This window comes from Simochromis diagramma, unplaced genomic scaffold (assembly GCF_900408965.1).
Source record: "Simochromis diagramma unplaced genomic scaffold, fSimDia1.1 OVJJ01000208.1, whole genome shotgun sequence".
In the NCBI taxonomy this organism is placed as follows: domain Eukaryota; kingdom Metazoa; phylum Chordata; class Actinopteri; order Cichliformes; family Cichlidae; genus Simochromis; species Simochromis diagramma.
In genome coordinates this window covers 606,409-620,474 of record NW_024386789.1, presented here as the reverse complement: position 1 = coordinate 620,474, position 14,066 = coordinate 606,409, and the positions used below count along the sequence as shown (strand labels likewise).

General features: G+C 39.8%; 1 protein-coding gene across 2 annotated transcripts in view; it reads right to left on the bottom strand.

The window, feature by feature from the left end:
• Positions 1 to 14,066, bottom strand: part of cpped1 (calcineurin-like phosphoesterase domain containing 1) — a 60,656-nt gene that overhangs the window by 25,263 nt on the left and 21,327 nt on the right. The window contains exons 3-6 of one of the 2 annotated variants that reach the window (XM_040023137.1): positions 13,381 to 13,553; positions 12,436 to 12,567; positions 12,185 to 12,317; positions 7,394 to 10,914 (exon numbers count right to left, since the gene is read on the bottom strand). In XM_040023137.1, coding sequence (XP_039879071.1) covers positions 10,808 to 10,914; positions 12,185 to 12,317; positions 12,436 to 12,567; positions 13,381 to 13,553 — 545 coding nt within the window. In that variant the 3' untranslated portion in view covers positions 7,394 to 10,807. Of the gene's footprint in view, positions 1 to 7,393; positions 10,915 to 12,184; positions 12,318 to 12,435; positions 12,568 to 13,380; positions 13,554 to 14,066 lie in introns of those variants that run through there. The other variant, XM_040023135.1, reaches the window with a different exon arrangement.

Here is a 14,066-nt window from a genome sequence, read left to right as displayed (position 1 = left end):
TCTTCTCGCAAAAGGAAGGTAGGGCACACCCTTAATAGGTAGCTAGTCTATCACAGGGCGAACACAGACAGCTTCAGATTAGGTGCAGGAATTGCTAAATGGTTGATGAAAGTCACTTGAAAGACTTTGATGCTGCCAATTCTCAAGGAGGGAGAGCAATAACTTAATAAAATAAAACCCAAACTTGAAAAAAAATCAGCTACCAACAGTGGACGCAGCCAGCCGTTATTTGTTCAACCGTCCATACCTTCCAGACATGCGATTTCAAGTACATATCGTCATAAGTATGAAAAAAATTGGACAGCAGGCATCTGCTGCTGTGAAAATGTCTCGTTAAGTGTGTTAAAGCTTGTTAAAAGAAATATAAATAAATATATATATATATATATATATATATATATATATGAATGATAGAGCCCAGAACATGATATTTTGAACTCACTTTGAAAAGTTAAGAGAACAATTGATGAACATATTTGATTATTGAGGCGTAGCAGAGAGAGGTGTTTTTTCTCCTGTCCTCCTGATTCCACCAACCACCAGAAAGGGGAACTCAAAAGAAGCGCAGAGCACAGAGAAACCTCTCCGAAAATTTGTTGTTTAGGTTGTATAGAAGATTAAAAGCTCGTTAGACAGAGGTTATAATGTGAGCATAAAAGTAATGAAGAGTAATGAGAGGGACTTTAGTAATAGTTTGTAGGATTTCTATGTTATGTAAATTGCCCAAACACAGTGTTCAGGCCGGATATGCTCTACCCGTTAAAGGGGGAGAAGAAACCAGGAGTAAGTTTTAAAGAGGAAATGGGTTAACTCTATAGAGGCCGTTTCCAAAGATTGACAAAAATAATCTAGGACCTTTTACCAGAAAAAGCTAATTATATCTGTTTTTAGTTCACAGTAGTTATTGAGGAAGTCAGTTAATTAGGTTAACTAATTTTATTAGTTAAAAAGGGGAAATAAACATATATTCTTAATGCTTATATTCTGTTTATATTGTTTTATAGAGCCCAGTGTAGGAAAACGCCCTTGTGAGTTAGAATGTAGGCCAAAAGTCACAGAGTAGACTGCACGTCTTGTGCAGAAACAGGAAGTATAGAAAAGCGGAACTAAGTAATCTGTGTGTCGGTGTGACGCAGTGCAGAAATATATATACGGATTTAGCTGGCAAAGAATTCAGACCTGAGCGTGTGTGTTCGTGTGTTCAGGTCTCCATTCCTGGAAATGTAAAATAAAGATTATTTTATGAGCTTGACCACTCTGAGTCCAGTCTTTCTCTGTCGCCAAAAGAATTCAAAAGAACGGAATTTAATAGTGGGAACTCACTTCCCACAGCTTCACATGCCCAGAGCAGCAGCACTGGGGTGACATGAAAGCCTATGGTAGCTCAGCACAAATAATCAGTGCTAAACACAATTTTTAGCTGAAACGTCCACTGACAACAGTCAAAAGAGTCTGCCCTTTATTAGTAGTTCTACCATTCACTATGCTATTAGCACTACCTTTCCTGGATTCTGTTTCAGTGCAGTGGTACCTGAAATGATACATCTTGACCTATGCAGCCCTGGTATTCATTCTGAAATCCCAGTGCTACATCCTTAACAACTTCCACCTTTGGATGCGTTAGAAAAAGAGACAAAGACAGACTAAGAGAGCAAGAAACAGAAAAGGCAGAGCATTACTCAGGCTCATGATTAAAACAATGGGGTTAAAGGCTTAACCATGCCCTCTTATCAAATTCCCAGTGGGTGATAAATGTGTCTTCACTTTTGAACAGAGTAAAACCCTTGCTGATAAAGACAACCAACGGCAAGAGAGAGAGACTGTGAAAGACAGAGAGAAAAAGAGAGAGGGGCTATGCAGAGCAATACACAGCTTATCTTTGCTTCTAATTACCTACTGTACAACTCTTCAGCCGCTAGTAATGCTGGGAATTCCAATGAAATCCTGTATTTTAATTTTGTTGGGTTATTTTTTCCCCCCTCTACACGTAAACAGGTTTGGAGGTGAACAAAGGCAGCAGAGAAGTGTGTCTGTACATTCATCCATCCCAGTGTGTAAGTGAGCTCATCCTTAATGTAGAATATAAACCTTGCAGGAGGAGAGAGAAGAAGGAGAGCAAAGAAATCTAATTACAGTACTCCATCTATAAGGAGAGGCGAGGCTGAGAGCACTGCTGGGATTTTGATACTCCACTTGCCGCTGAAAAGTAGACAACAGACCCCGGCGATGGGAATTCAATCTTCTCTGAGGAGTTTCTGGGTGTGCGTAAAACCTGTTTTCTCTAAATTCAACATCCTCGATGAGTGTAAAAGCCTACAATTTTTGCATGTCTTTCTTTCTCTACTTGCAGTATCTAATTCTGTCTGCGCTGGATTTATGTACTGTGGAAAAAAGGAAAAAAAGAGAGAAAAAGAAGCAAAAGTGAGGTACTTTGACATAGTGTACAGATACACAGACCACACTTAAAGATATACAGATATGCAGACATCAATGAACACACTGATACTAGTCCAAAATGAACAGTAAGGTTAAATTAAGGTATTAAGTATTTAGGCCCCTGCTTGTCCTAAACATGATATGCATATAAAACTTCTACTAATGATCACAAAGTAATGCTTATTAGCCAAAAGCTGAGGCTCCAGACTACTCTAAGATATTTCACTGTTTTTGGTATCTTGGCTGTGTGAGCAGATATCCCTAATATGAACATCTCATGCAAATGGAGAGTGTTAGGTCTAAACATTTAAACTCAGAAGGTTAGTGTTCTCCGGTTCCGATTTGTTGTGCATTTTTCACAGTTTTACCATAGCTTGGCAAGTAGCTGCCAAGTGTTTGCAGTCAACTTGGCATATTTGATGAAAACTAATCGTAACTGTGGCAACCTACTAGCAACCGAAGCAAATGTACAGTACCGTTTACCTTTTTGCGATCAGCAACCACTCGCCAGCTGGAATACAAACTTCTTTGACCAGTGATTACCAAGAGGTCCACTGACTAGTCTCTAGGCCTACATTGATAGGGGTTTAGCAATCGAATTTACAGTGGCTGGCAGCAATTTCCAGCAACCAGTTTGCAACCAATCGCTGGTTAACATTTGTCCCTAGTGACCGGTGGTTGTCAGATGGTCAATGACCAGTCCAGAAACCTTTATGGCTTAAGTCTAAAGGAGTTGCCTCATAGTTTTAAGGTTTTGCCCAATTACTACCAATGAACTGAAACTAAATCGTAGTGAAAAGGTGTTCAACCAGGTATGCCATAATAGAAGATAAAAACATAAGAGCAGTGTGTCCAACTTGTTTTGTTTCATAATTTTAATGAAAAGTCTCCAAAGCCACAAAAACCTCCAGACTTAATTTATCTGTACTTTTGAAATGACTATGTTGCAAAACTCCAAACATATTAAATAGAGAGAGCGAGCTCACATTTAAATGCATGATTTAATATTAACCAAATCACTGTAAAAATCACAAACCATAGTAATTGCTTATGCAATTAAAAACAGGAATTTCTCAATACTAGTCCAGAGGGCGTCATCACTGAGACAGGGTATCATTAATACGAGCTGGAACGCACTTAACAGTTCCCAGTGTGGAACTCCTCGCTCTGATGAGCCAGAAGAAGACTAATTGGTGCTGCACCTTTCCCATGTGCATCTGTGCTGCTGAGATAACGTATAGATACTTACTGTACAATATGTCACGCATAGAAAAACAAACCACTGCACACTAATTTATATGCATAAATCACACACATACACAGACACACAAACTGTGCCGAAAATAAAAAAATAGTTGCTCAACAACCACAAGCACACATGTTCTGTGAGATGACAAAGCGGGGAGAAAGACGACAAAAAGCTCTAAAATCTATTAAATGAGATTCTTTGTCTGCAGGGGACTATAATCGCTCTTTCCATCATATGCTACTGAGTGGTTTGGGGGCTGCAGAAAACACAGCGGCAGCAATAACAACATCACAAGTGCTGAACCCAGCAGACGCCACAAAAAGACGCCTTTGGAGTGGTCGGAGAAATCTGTTACACACAGCAATGTGTGCTTTTAAGGAGTGAGCTGATGCCAAAGAGACCTTTGTCTAACATCCAGTGATCCTATTACAAGGCCTGTAGTTGAGAATTACAAGAAGGGAGAAAGAGAGAGAGAAAAAGCTGTCCAAGTCAACATCTTCATTCTTGCCAAACTGCTATTTGGCTCAAATATGAACTTGGAAACAAGCACCCAAGAAGAATAACCTTAACTAAGAATATCCAAGTTTTCCAGCAAAGTTTATGTGTTACTAATACAATCAAACATCACTCATTAAAAGTTTTCCAGCTCTAAATAAAACATGCAATACTTCAGCTGCTTGCCTGTCTTCCAAGGCAAAGCTAGCTAGTCAGAGCTAGTTTCTTGCTAGAGCTAGTGAGTGCTGGCTCTAGCAAGAAACTCATCATTTCCAACTGCTCACTTAATGAAAATTTCAGAAGAAAAATGGCGTCCTTGCTTTCTGTGTCAAAGCTGAGCTGTACCTCAGTATAAATTCCTCAGAGAGAGCGAGAGAGAGGCACGGGAGAGAAGTGTGTTTTTTGTGTGTGTGTGTGCCTGAGGTTAATGATGCTGCCCTTTACTGTTATGACAGTAATGATCACCAGAGTGCAAAGCACATCTGGAAGCCTCAGATCACACAGTGTAGCAGTAAGGAAAGACCATAAGGGGAGGGGTAAGATGTGTTAATAACGCACTACAAAGAGGGGGGAAAAAACTGATCATAGCAGATCTACGTCAAAAAGAGACAAAATTTATCACACAAGAGAGGAAACATGGCCCGTCAACTAACAGACAGGAAGAGTAGTAACACAGTTTCCCAAGCTCTCTTTTTTTCTTTTGTATGTGTTAATCATATAGTGTGATGATCTGACAGTCGTTTATATCCATTTTGAACTCGCTCCACTGGGGTGTTTAATTATTTGTTGGCCCTGCAGGAAATTTCCAACAGTTCACTCATTTTGAGGCAGAAATATCAAGTTCGCAAAATGCTACTAAATACTATTATGCTACTAAATATTTTATTAATAATATTTTAGTCGCTTGCTATAACGTGGTTCACCTTTCGTAGATTTTTTTTTGTTTGTGTGCAATTTTGCATGCTTTTTGTTTTTTTTTTTTAACAGTGCATTGTGTTCTGCATCCCGATTGGCTGTAGACCATTGTCAATCAATCTCGTGCCGTGTCTCCTGTACAGTACAGAATGTGTTCAGCTTGTGAAATTTACATAAATCTTCAATCGCTAGCAGTGCGACTTTGAAGTGCTGCACTGTATGTTTGTAAGTTTTCTCCCCAACAAATACAACAATGTCGGCGAAATGTTTTGCACAGTCAAAGGACCCGTGGTAGCACCCAAAAGGTGGAGGAAGATGCTAACCATTGCACACAAAAAGTTGGGATTCTGGACATGCTAAAGGAAAGTAGAAGTTATTGTATTTTTCGGACCATAAGGTGCATTAAGCGAAACAAAACAGTCAGGTAAGTCAAACTTTACTCAACTCATTCTTCTTGCTTCTTCCACCTCCGTACCAGTGATTCATTAATGTTGAATTCTCTAGCAGCTGCTCTAGTCGCATGTTTTGGACCTAAAACAGGGTTTGATCTTTGGTTTCATTCTATAATACTGGGCTTATTTTTATACAAAGGTTTGAAGTTTGAGAGTGTTTAAACAAGAATGAAAATTTTCATGCCTGTCTGAGAAAAGTGTATAAAGTGTTGTGAGGGGTTTTACAGCCTTAAAACATAATTTTAAAAACGAGGGACCACTATAATACTACATTGTTTTGCTTTTCCGTCCATCCATCTGTGGCTTGGGAACAATCACTGTCCCTAACAGAAGAGCTGGAGAAGGTGGCCCAGGAGAGAGGTGTGGGCTTCTGTGTTAGACTGCTGCTTCCACAACCCGAACCCAGCGAAATGGACTAAGAAAAAATTTAAAAGTTTGTTAAAATAAATATTAAATCTATCCATCCATCCTCTTCCCCTTATCCTTATCAGGGTCATGTGGGGCTGGAGCCTATCCCAGCTGTCATAGGGCGAGAGGCGGGATGCACCTTGGACAGGTCGCCAGTCATCAATCAAATATAAAACAAGACTATTATAGGCACAGCTATGCGCAGTAAATGCTAACATTAGCTTTCTAACATGCTCACAACAGTAATGTTGATGTTTAGCTGGGATAATGTTGAAAATTCTGCCATCTGAACAATTGGAGCTCACTTAGACACTGTCCTCTTTCCAGTGCCTGTTATTTTCTGCCCTGGTAGTGACCCTAATGACTACAGTATCCATGACACAAATGCACAGTAGCAGCTCTATCACAAACTGACATGGAGCCTCAGTGATCACAGTCAGTCTCTTTTACAAGCATGCCTGCAGGACAGACTCCAGCAGACTCTAAGTACAGACATTACAGCATCAGTCACTTCTTGGAGGAAGGAGACCGTTAAAGTGAGAGAGATTAGAGGAGAGCAAAATGGAAAAAAGTGCGTTCTTCATCAATAACTGTCTAATTTCTATTATGAAAGAGTTGCTTTTTGCTAAATCCTCTGATTCCAATGTTGGGACTTATATTTTTAGCACATCTATCAAGAACTAATAGAAATAATAACACGGCTATGTGTTTTCTTATCTTATAGTCAGAATGACTTAGAATCTTCATAAATATGTCAAAATGAAGGATATTTCTAAACTAAATCAAATCAAATCTCTCCATGTGAGCAGGAGAAAGAACACATTCACAGATATGTTCAGAGCAGAGATCGACTTAATTGTTATGTATACATTTATTTATTTATTTATTTAGGACAGTGCATGTTAATGAACATAAATGTAAAAAAAAAAAAATTACATGAATGTAAACATACCAGATTATAGCCAAGGGCTAATTTCCATCTGTTGTCCTTAAGCATAAAAAATAGACATAATAATTCATAAAAATTCATCATTCATTCATAATAAAAACTCCATCACCAAACTTACACATACACACCATTCTGTTCCCAAATAAAACATTAAAACTATACAACTCATACATGATCACACACTTGATTTGTCCATAACCAGTTTTTAACCTTTGCCTTAAACAAATTGAGTGTAGAGCATTCTCTAATGGGTTGAGGAAGACTGTTCCACAGATGGCCTCCCTTGACAGAGAGGACGTTCTGCCCAAATGCTGTCCGTCTGTGGGGTATAAACAAGTCTCCTCAGATTGAAGCTCGAGTGGTCCTGTCTGAGCTTTCTTTATGCCTAATGAACTGCTTTAGTGGTGGTGGAGCAAGGGACTGTAAGACTTTATATATTAAACACACTCTTTTAAGTTTCACTAAGTTATTGAAGTTCAGTAATTTATGTTTTTTTAACACATGACAGTGGTGGTGGGAAGTCGGTTTTTTGTCAATCAGTTTTAAACTTCTTTTATAAATGTTTTCAATAGTTTTAAGTGTTGTTGGACAAGCAAGTGACCAGGACGTCAAACAATAGTCCATATGAGAGATGATCATTGAGTAAAAATAAGTTTTTGCAACATTCATATTTAAATTATTACGTATATGATTAAAATTTCGATTGTTAAATTTAAGTACCTGGGACACTTTATTTATGTGACTCTTGAAGGATAATGTTGGGTCTAGAATGACCCCAAGATATTTAAATTCTGGAGCTAATTCAAGCTCTACTCCATCCAGGAATATGTTTGACTGCTTCAAGTTTAAGGGGCGTTTTGAAAAATACATACAGACAGTTTTTGAGGTGTTCAACATTAGGCATGAGTCCTCCAGCCAGCTATGCATTAATGCTAAAGCAGCTGTAAGATCTTTTGCCACCTGCTGGACACTATTTGCTTGCGTATATATAACTGCATCATCCACATACATTTGAGTAAATATATTTGGACAGACTTCAGGTAAGTTATTGATAAAAAGAGAGAACAATAAGGGTCCAAGAACAGATCCTTGAGGAACCCCTGTATCACAGTCTAAATATGGAGATTTAACCCCATCCAACACCACACACTGTTTCCTGTGTGAAAGATATGAGACAAACCACTGAAGAGCCTGACTGGAGATATTAAACTGAGTCAATCTGGACAACAATATCTGATGGTTTACAGAGTCGAAAGCCTTCTTCAGATCTAAAAATACAGCTCCAACACAGGGGCGCTTGTCCAGCAAGCTCTTCAAGTTCTCCACTAAAATACACAGGGCAGTATCTGTGGAGTGATGTGCCCGAAAGCCAAACTGCAACGGATGTAATGAGGGTTGGGTGTTTTCTAGGTGAGCAGTGAGGAGTTTAACCACCCACTTCTCAGCTATTTTAGATACGACCGGGAGTATGCTTATGGGGCGATAATTAGCAATGTCAGTCTTCACACCTGCTTTGAGAATTGGTGTAACTGCAGCAATTTTCCAATCTGTTGGAACAATGGAGTGTTTGAAAGACATATTCAAAACATGAGTTGTTGGACGTACAAGAAAATCCATATGTTCCTTTAGGAAGTTTGTGTTAATACCATATACATCAAGTGCTTTTGATTGTTTTAAACCTGTAATTAGTTTAGCAACTTCAGTGTCTGAAATATGAGTGATGGTGAACAAATTTTGACCAACATCATTCACATTATCAGAGCATACGACTGAGTCAAAGCTCTGACTGATCTCCTTAACAGATGAAATAAAGAAAGTGTTTAAGTTACTGACAATAGATAGAGGCTCTCTAACAATAGAGTTATTTAGATAAAGTTCAATTGTATTTTTGCTTTTGTTTGAATGACGGCCAAGTAATTTATTTAAGTGTTGCCAGATAACTTTACCATTACCTTTGGCTCTTTCAATTATATTTATAAAAAATTTTGCTTTGGCCTGTCTCAAACTTCTTGTTACTTTGTTCCGCATTGAAGTAAATCTCTGTCTATCCAGAGTTAGACCTGTTTTCAGGAACTGCTTTAGTAACTGAGCTCTTGTTTTCATTAAATTCTTGCACTCTTTGTTTAACCAGGGCAAATTAGATGTTGTCTTTATTTTTTGTTGACCTCTAATGGAGTATGTTGATATAACATCCTTAACAATGTCAGTGAACTGACTGCTGCAGAATTGTGGATCATCACTACACAATAAAGGCTCCCAGTTAACTGATGCTAATGCTTCTGCTACATTTTGTCGCTGACTTCTTGGTATGAATTCATAAAAGGATCTCCTATTAGATGAACTTTGAAAGTCATTCTTAACCCGTGATTTTATAAGTTTTCTAGAAAATAATATAAAATTTTGGTCTGAAATACCAGTGATAAAATTATAAGATTTAATAATTTGCTTGGGCTTATTACTGAAAACCAGATCTATTTTAGTTTTAGAGTGTCTTGTTATTCTTGTGGGTTGTTCAATGTGTTGAGTAAAGTTCAAAGTCTCCATTATGTCCTTGAGTGTTTTTCTGTCCTTTTCACAGTCCCAGTTGACATTAAAATCTCCCATTACAATTATTTCATTAGACTTATTATTTATAGCATGATATTTAAGTAATATCTGTAGTTGTTCACAAAAAATATTCTTTGTGGAAGGAGGGCGATATAAACAGATCAACGTAAATGACATTTCTGGGGAAAGAGTGATTTTAACAGAAATATGTTCTATTTCGACATCTATTGGTGAACTAAGTAAAGAGCAATCCAGGTGTTTTTTTTACATACACAAGTATTCCTCCCCCTCTTGTTCCAATTCTATCCCTTCTGAATACTGTGTATTCTGGAAAGACAACCGCAGACTCAGGAGAAGAACTTGTGAGCCAAGATTCAGAGATACCCAAAATAGAAATATTGGAATTGCTTAGAATATGTTCCAGTTGCTCATGCTTTGGTAACATACTGCAAATGTTAATGTGTCCACATAGAAGCCCCTTTGGTTTATTTTTATTGTCCCAGATTAGTTCAGCCTGATTAAATGTCTTGCAGATCTTTGCTCCTCTGTAAATTTTAATAGCAGGATTTCTTGTCCTTTTGTTGACAATGCTATGAGCATTTAATGATGAGAAACCCTTTACCGGAGACTGTAGTTTGGGTACAGCAGGTGGGGGCCCAGGCAGCCGAGATGGGGGCCCAGGCAGCCGCGTTGGGGGCCCAGGCAGCCGCGTTGGGGGCCAAGGCAGCCGAGGTGGAGGCCCAGGCAGCCGAGGTGGAGGTCCGAGCAGCTGAGGTGGAGGCCCAGGCAGCCAAGATTGAAACCCAGGCAACTGAGGTGGAGACCCAGGCAGCCGAGGTGGAGACCCAGGCAGCTGAGGTGGAGGCCCAGCTAGCTGAAATGGAGGCCCAGGCAGCCCAGATTGAAACCCAGGCAGCTGAGGTGGAGGCCCGAGCAGCTGAGGTGAAAACCCAGCTAGCTGAAACGTAGGCCCAGGCAGCTGAGGTGGAGGCCCAGGCAGCCGAGGTGGAGGCCCAGGCAGGTGAGATGGAGGCCCAGGCAGGCCTAGGCTAACTAGGCTAATTAGTTGTAGCCAGTCCAAATCACTGATGTTTGAATTAGGTCCAGGATTTAGTTCTATATCACCAGCCAAAAGTAGCATCAGAACAAGTTTCAGAATCTCCAGCGACAGATGTGGTATATTTGATTGTTCATGTTTACCTGGGGGTGGTCTAGCATGACCACAATCCAAGAATCTTGTGAACAAAAGATGTTGACTCCATTTGGCTGGGAAAGTGGTATAATTATCCAGCTTTCTTGGACATGTCGAACTCCACAGAAGATAAAAATGTATAAAAACAAAAAGACAAGTTGATGTCAAGATCCAGGGGTTTTTAGATGGTTTTTTAGGTGGGTTTTTTGGCAAACGCACAGGACCTGCCAAGCTGTGTGTCTGCACCCTAGCAGCCATCTTGTTCTCCAATCTGGAAAACCAGATTTTTTCTTTTTTTTAAGATCAGACACATATCTATAGTTCATCTTTCTTATACAACAATCTGACTTCAGACTGATTACTGAAAATACCCCTTGACACCCCTGACCTGAAAAATTCTCAGACAGCGCATTCATCTGAAGAAGGGAAAAAGGCTTATACTCATGATAAGAGTATAGATAAGAGTCAGAGGAAACATGGATACTGAGTATTCCTTACCTTGCTGTAATAAAGGAGTATCACACATCGCACTTAAGCGCCTGAGAAAATCATACCATATATTTAAAAATCAGCACGTCTGCACGTCTGTTGTCAGTATGAATCTACGTGCTCGTAGTTCATGGAGCGCTTGCTCTGTATGTGGCCCGTGTTTATAATTGCTAGCAGGGCACTAGAGTGCGGGTAAGAAAAAGGGCACCAGCTCATTCTACAGCAATACCCTCCTGCTCATGATAAGAAAAAGCTTGTAGAGACTGCCCTTTAAAATTTTAAGCAGTGTTGCCCTGGAGGAGAGATCAATTATGAGAGAGAAGGGTCATCAGACCAAGACGGGCCAACATGGTTAAATATGTGCAGAAATAATGGATGGATAATGAAATTAAAACCATCCACCGTCTGTCACCTTGATGCATGATTGAAAAGCTCGGCACTGAGTGGTGGCTGCTGTCAGTCAGCAGCGCAAAGCCGGCTGACGCACCTTCGCTGAGATTCTACCTAAAGACGTGTTGTCCTTGAGGGAGGGTTATTTTTTTCTTTTTTGCCCACTACTTCTGTATCGTTCTCTTATAAGCTTACAACAATGGATTGATTAAGGATTTATTCTCCTTATAGGAAGTGAATGGAATAATTAATTCAATTATGTCTGCATTGTGTGTGTGTGTGCGCCAACAGCTCTTCCTGAGGCTGCTGGATAATGACATATTAATCCTCTGGGCTGGGATCTTAACTGTGCTTCAGTGAGATATGCTTAAAATGAACAGGTTTAATAGGAATAGCAGCTAAGACGTATTAAGACAAGAAACTTAAGACCACTCACATTGGCCTAAATCCATTATTCTAAAAGAAAAGAAAAGAACAAATAATAATGCTCTTATTTCAGAGCTGTGGAAGCCAGAGATGCTTGACATTTAAGATAGTAAAATTGATTTATCTATTCTGCGACTTCTAATTCTAACCAAATGCACAAACCTGAACTAGGCTGCCAATTTTTAACGAGAGGAAATCAGAAAACCCCCATAATTTTCTGTATTCTGGTCTCCTACCTGCTTTCTTGAACCTGTCCAGCAGGTTTTGCCTGACTGTCCTCTGCAGGTTGAAGTAGTCATCCTCTTCATCAGGACTCTTTAGGTACAGGGGAATGTGCTGAAATATCAGGATGTGTTTGGGTTTAGGTTCCTAAATGGAGACAGATGTGAGCGATGATTACATCACAAGATCTCTAAAGACAGAAATTCAAATGATGTGCCCACATGGCTTAAAAAGGCTCAATCACGCTGGGGTCATGCCATCCTACCGTAGAAGAGGAGGAGGATGCTCTGCTCAGCTGCGCCTCCAGCCAGGCCTCCTGAGCCTCCCTCAGCTCAGGGCAGGCCGAGGCGTCGAAGAACAGCTGGGAGTTCAGAACCAGGCAGAGAACTCCGCCCACCTGAGACGGCAAAAGTGTGAGAAAAAGAAAACAAGAGAGGAAAACAACAACTTGAATCATTTCCCATTTCATCTGCCGTCCCTATACCCAATTTAACATTATATTCCTATAGATTATCCAAAACCTAATTGCTGAAAATAAAAATGTTGGTGAATGCGCAGTGGCAAAAACACTCCAACCATGCAGAATTTTAGCAAAATACCTCTGGCATGCATTTTAAACTACATGTATAAAACTCATTAGCCATGTCACAAATTGCAAGGCCTTTAAGGAACCATATACTGTCCATATACTATGCATTCTGGTCTTATGTTTGCCCTTTGCAGGCCTAATCTAAAAAAACTTTGCAATCCTAATTAGTAATGCTTTTAAGTTTACCAACTGTGTGCCCATGGCACCACATCAAAGTTTGTTATGTTACCAAGAAACAGTTGCTATAACTGAAATATGCATCGTCACAAAGCTCCCTTGTACAACTTCTGGTAAAAGAGGTCTAAATGGCCACCATAAAAACTGGACCACACCGTGATATACATATATTTTTTAACTGCAATATCAAAGTACAGGGAAGTTTAATGCACAAAAGTAGTCTAAATGACATTAGCCATACATGGTATACATGCTGAGGAAAATAGAACCAAAACATATTTAATGTCACACACCAAAACAGGTGCAGGGTTTTTGGTCCTTTGCTATTCTTAATCCTGTGAGAGCAGAGATGGTGTTCGCAGGTACCCGTCATTATAATATTCCATTCATCCTACAACCACTGCTACAGGCTGCTACTACTAATTATGGTTTGTGTCTGCTTACCCAGAAGCTGAAATAGTCATCCCCCCACTCCCTGCAATACTGCTCCACTGTGCTGGGAGTGGGGGTGTTACCCAGGTCATGGTTTCCACTGACAAACACCAGAGGAATGGAGGGATCGGTCCCCTTCAAGGCTGCCTTCAGATCTTTCTCCTGACCTTCTCTAAAGGGTGTACCTAAAGGAAGAATAACAGAAAACCTATTGTCAACATGGCATGTGTTAATGTCACACATATGATTAAAGGTAACATAAAACCAAACAATTTACGACCTGGACCTAAAAAACAGATGTTTGATTAAGAAAAGCATCCTACTGTATGCGGGTGGAAATGAGCCAAAGACAGCCTAAAAGTGTGAATGAGGACAACGTGAGAGTGAGAGAGAGATTATATGGATGATGATGAGAGCGCTCAAAGGATGATGAATGCTCAGTACAGCTCGACTTCATATCACCATGGTTACTGACATGATTAGTGGTGTTCTGGCGGTATCCTCTCGGTCCACATGTTGCAGGCAACAGCTGTGTAGACCGCTTTCCAGATTCAGGTTTGTGAAGACATACGAGGCTATTTGCTTTAAATACACCTCCCCCCGCCAAAAAAATGTAAAAACGCTATAAGCCTGGAGTTCACAAAAAGGGTAAACATCCAAAAATGGGTAATGTTCTGAGCCAAATTAATTCAATCCCA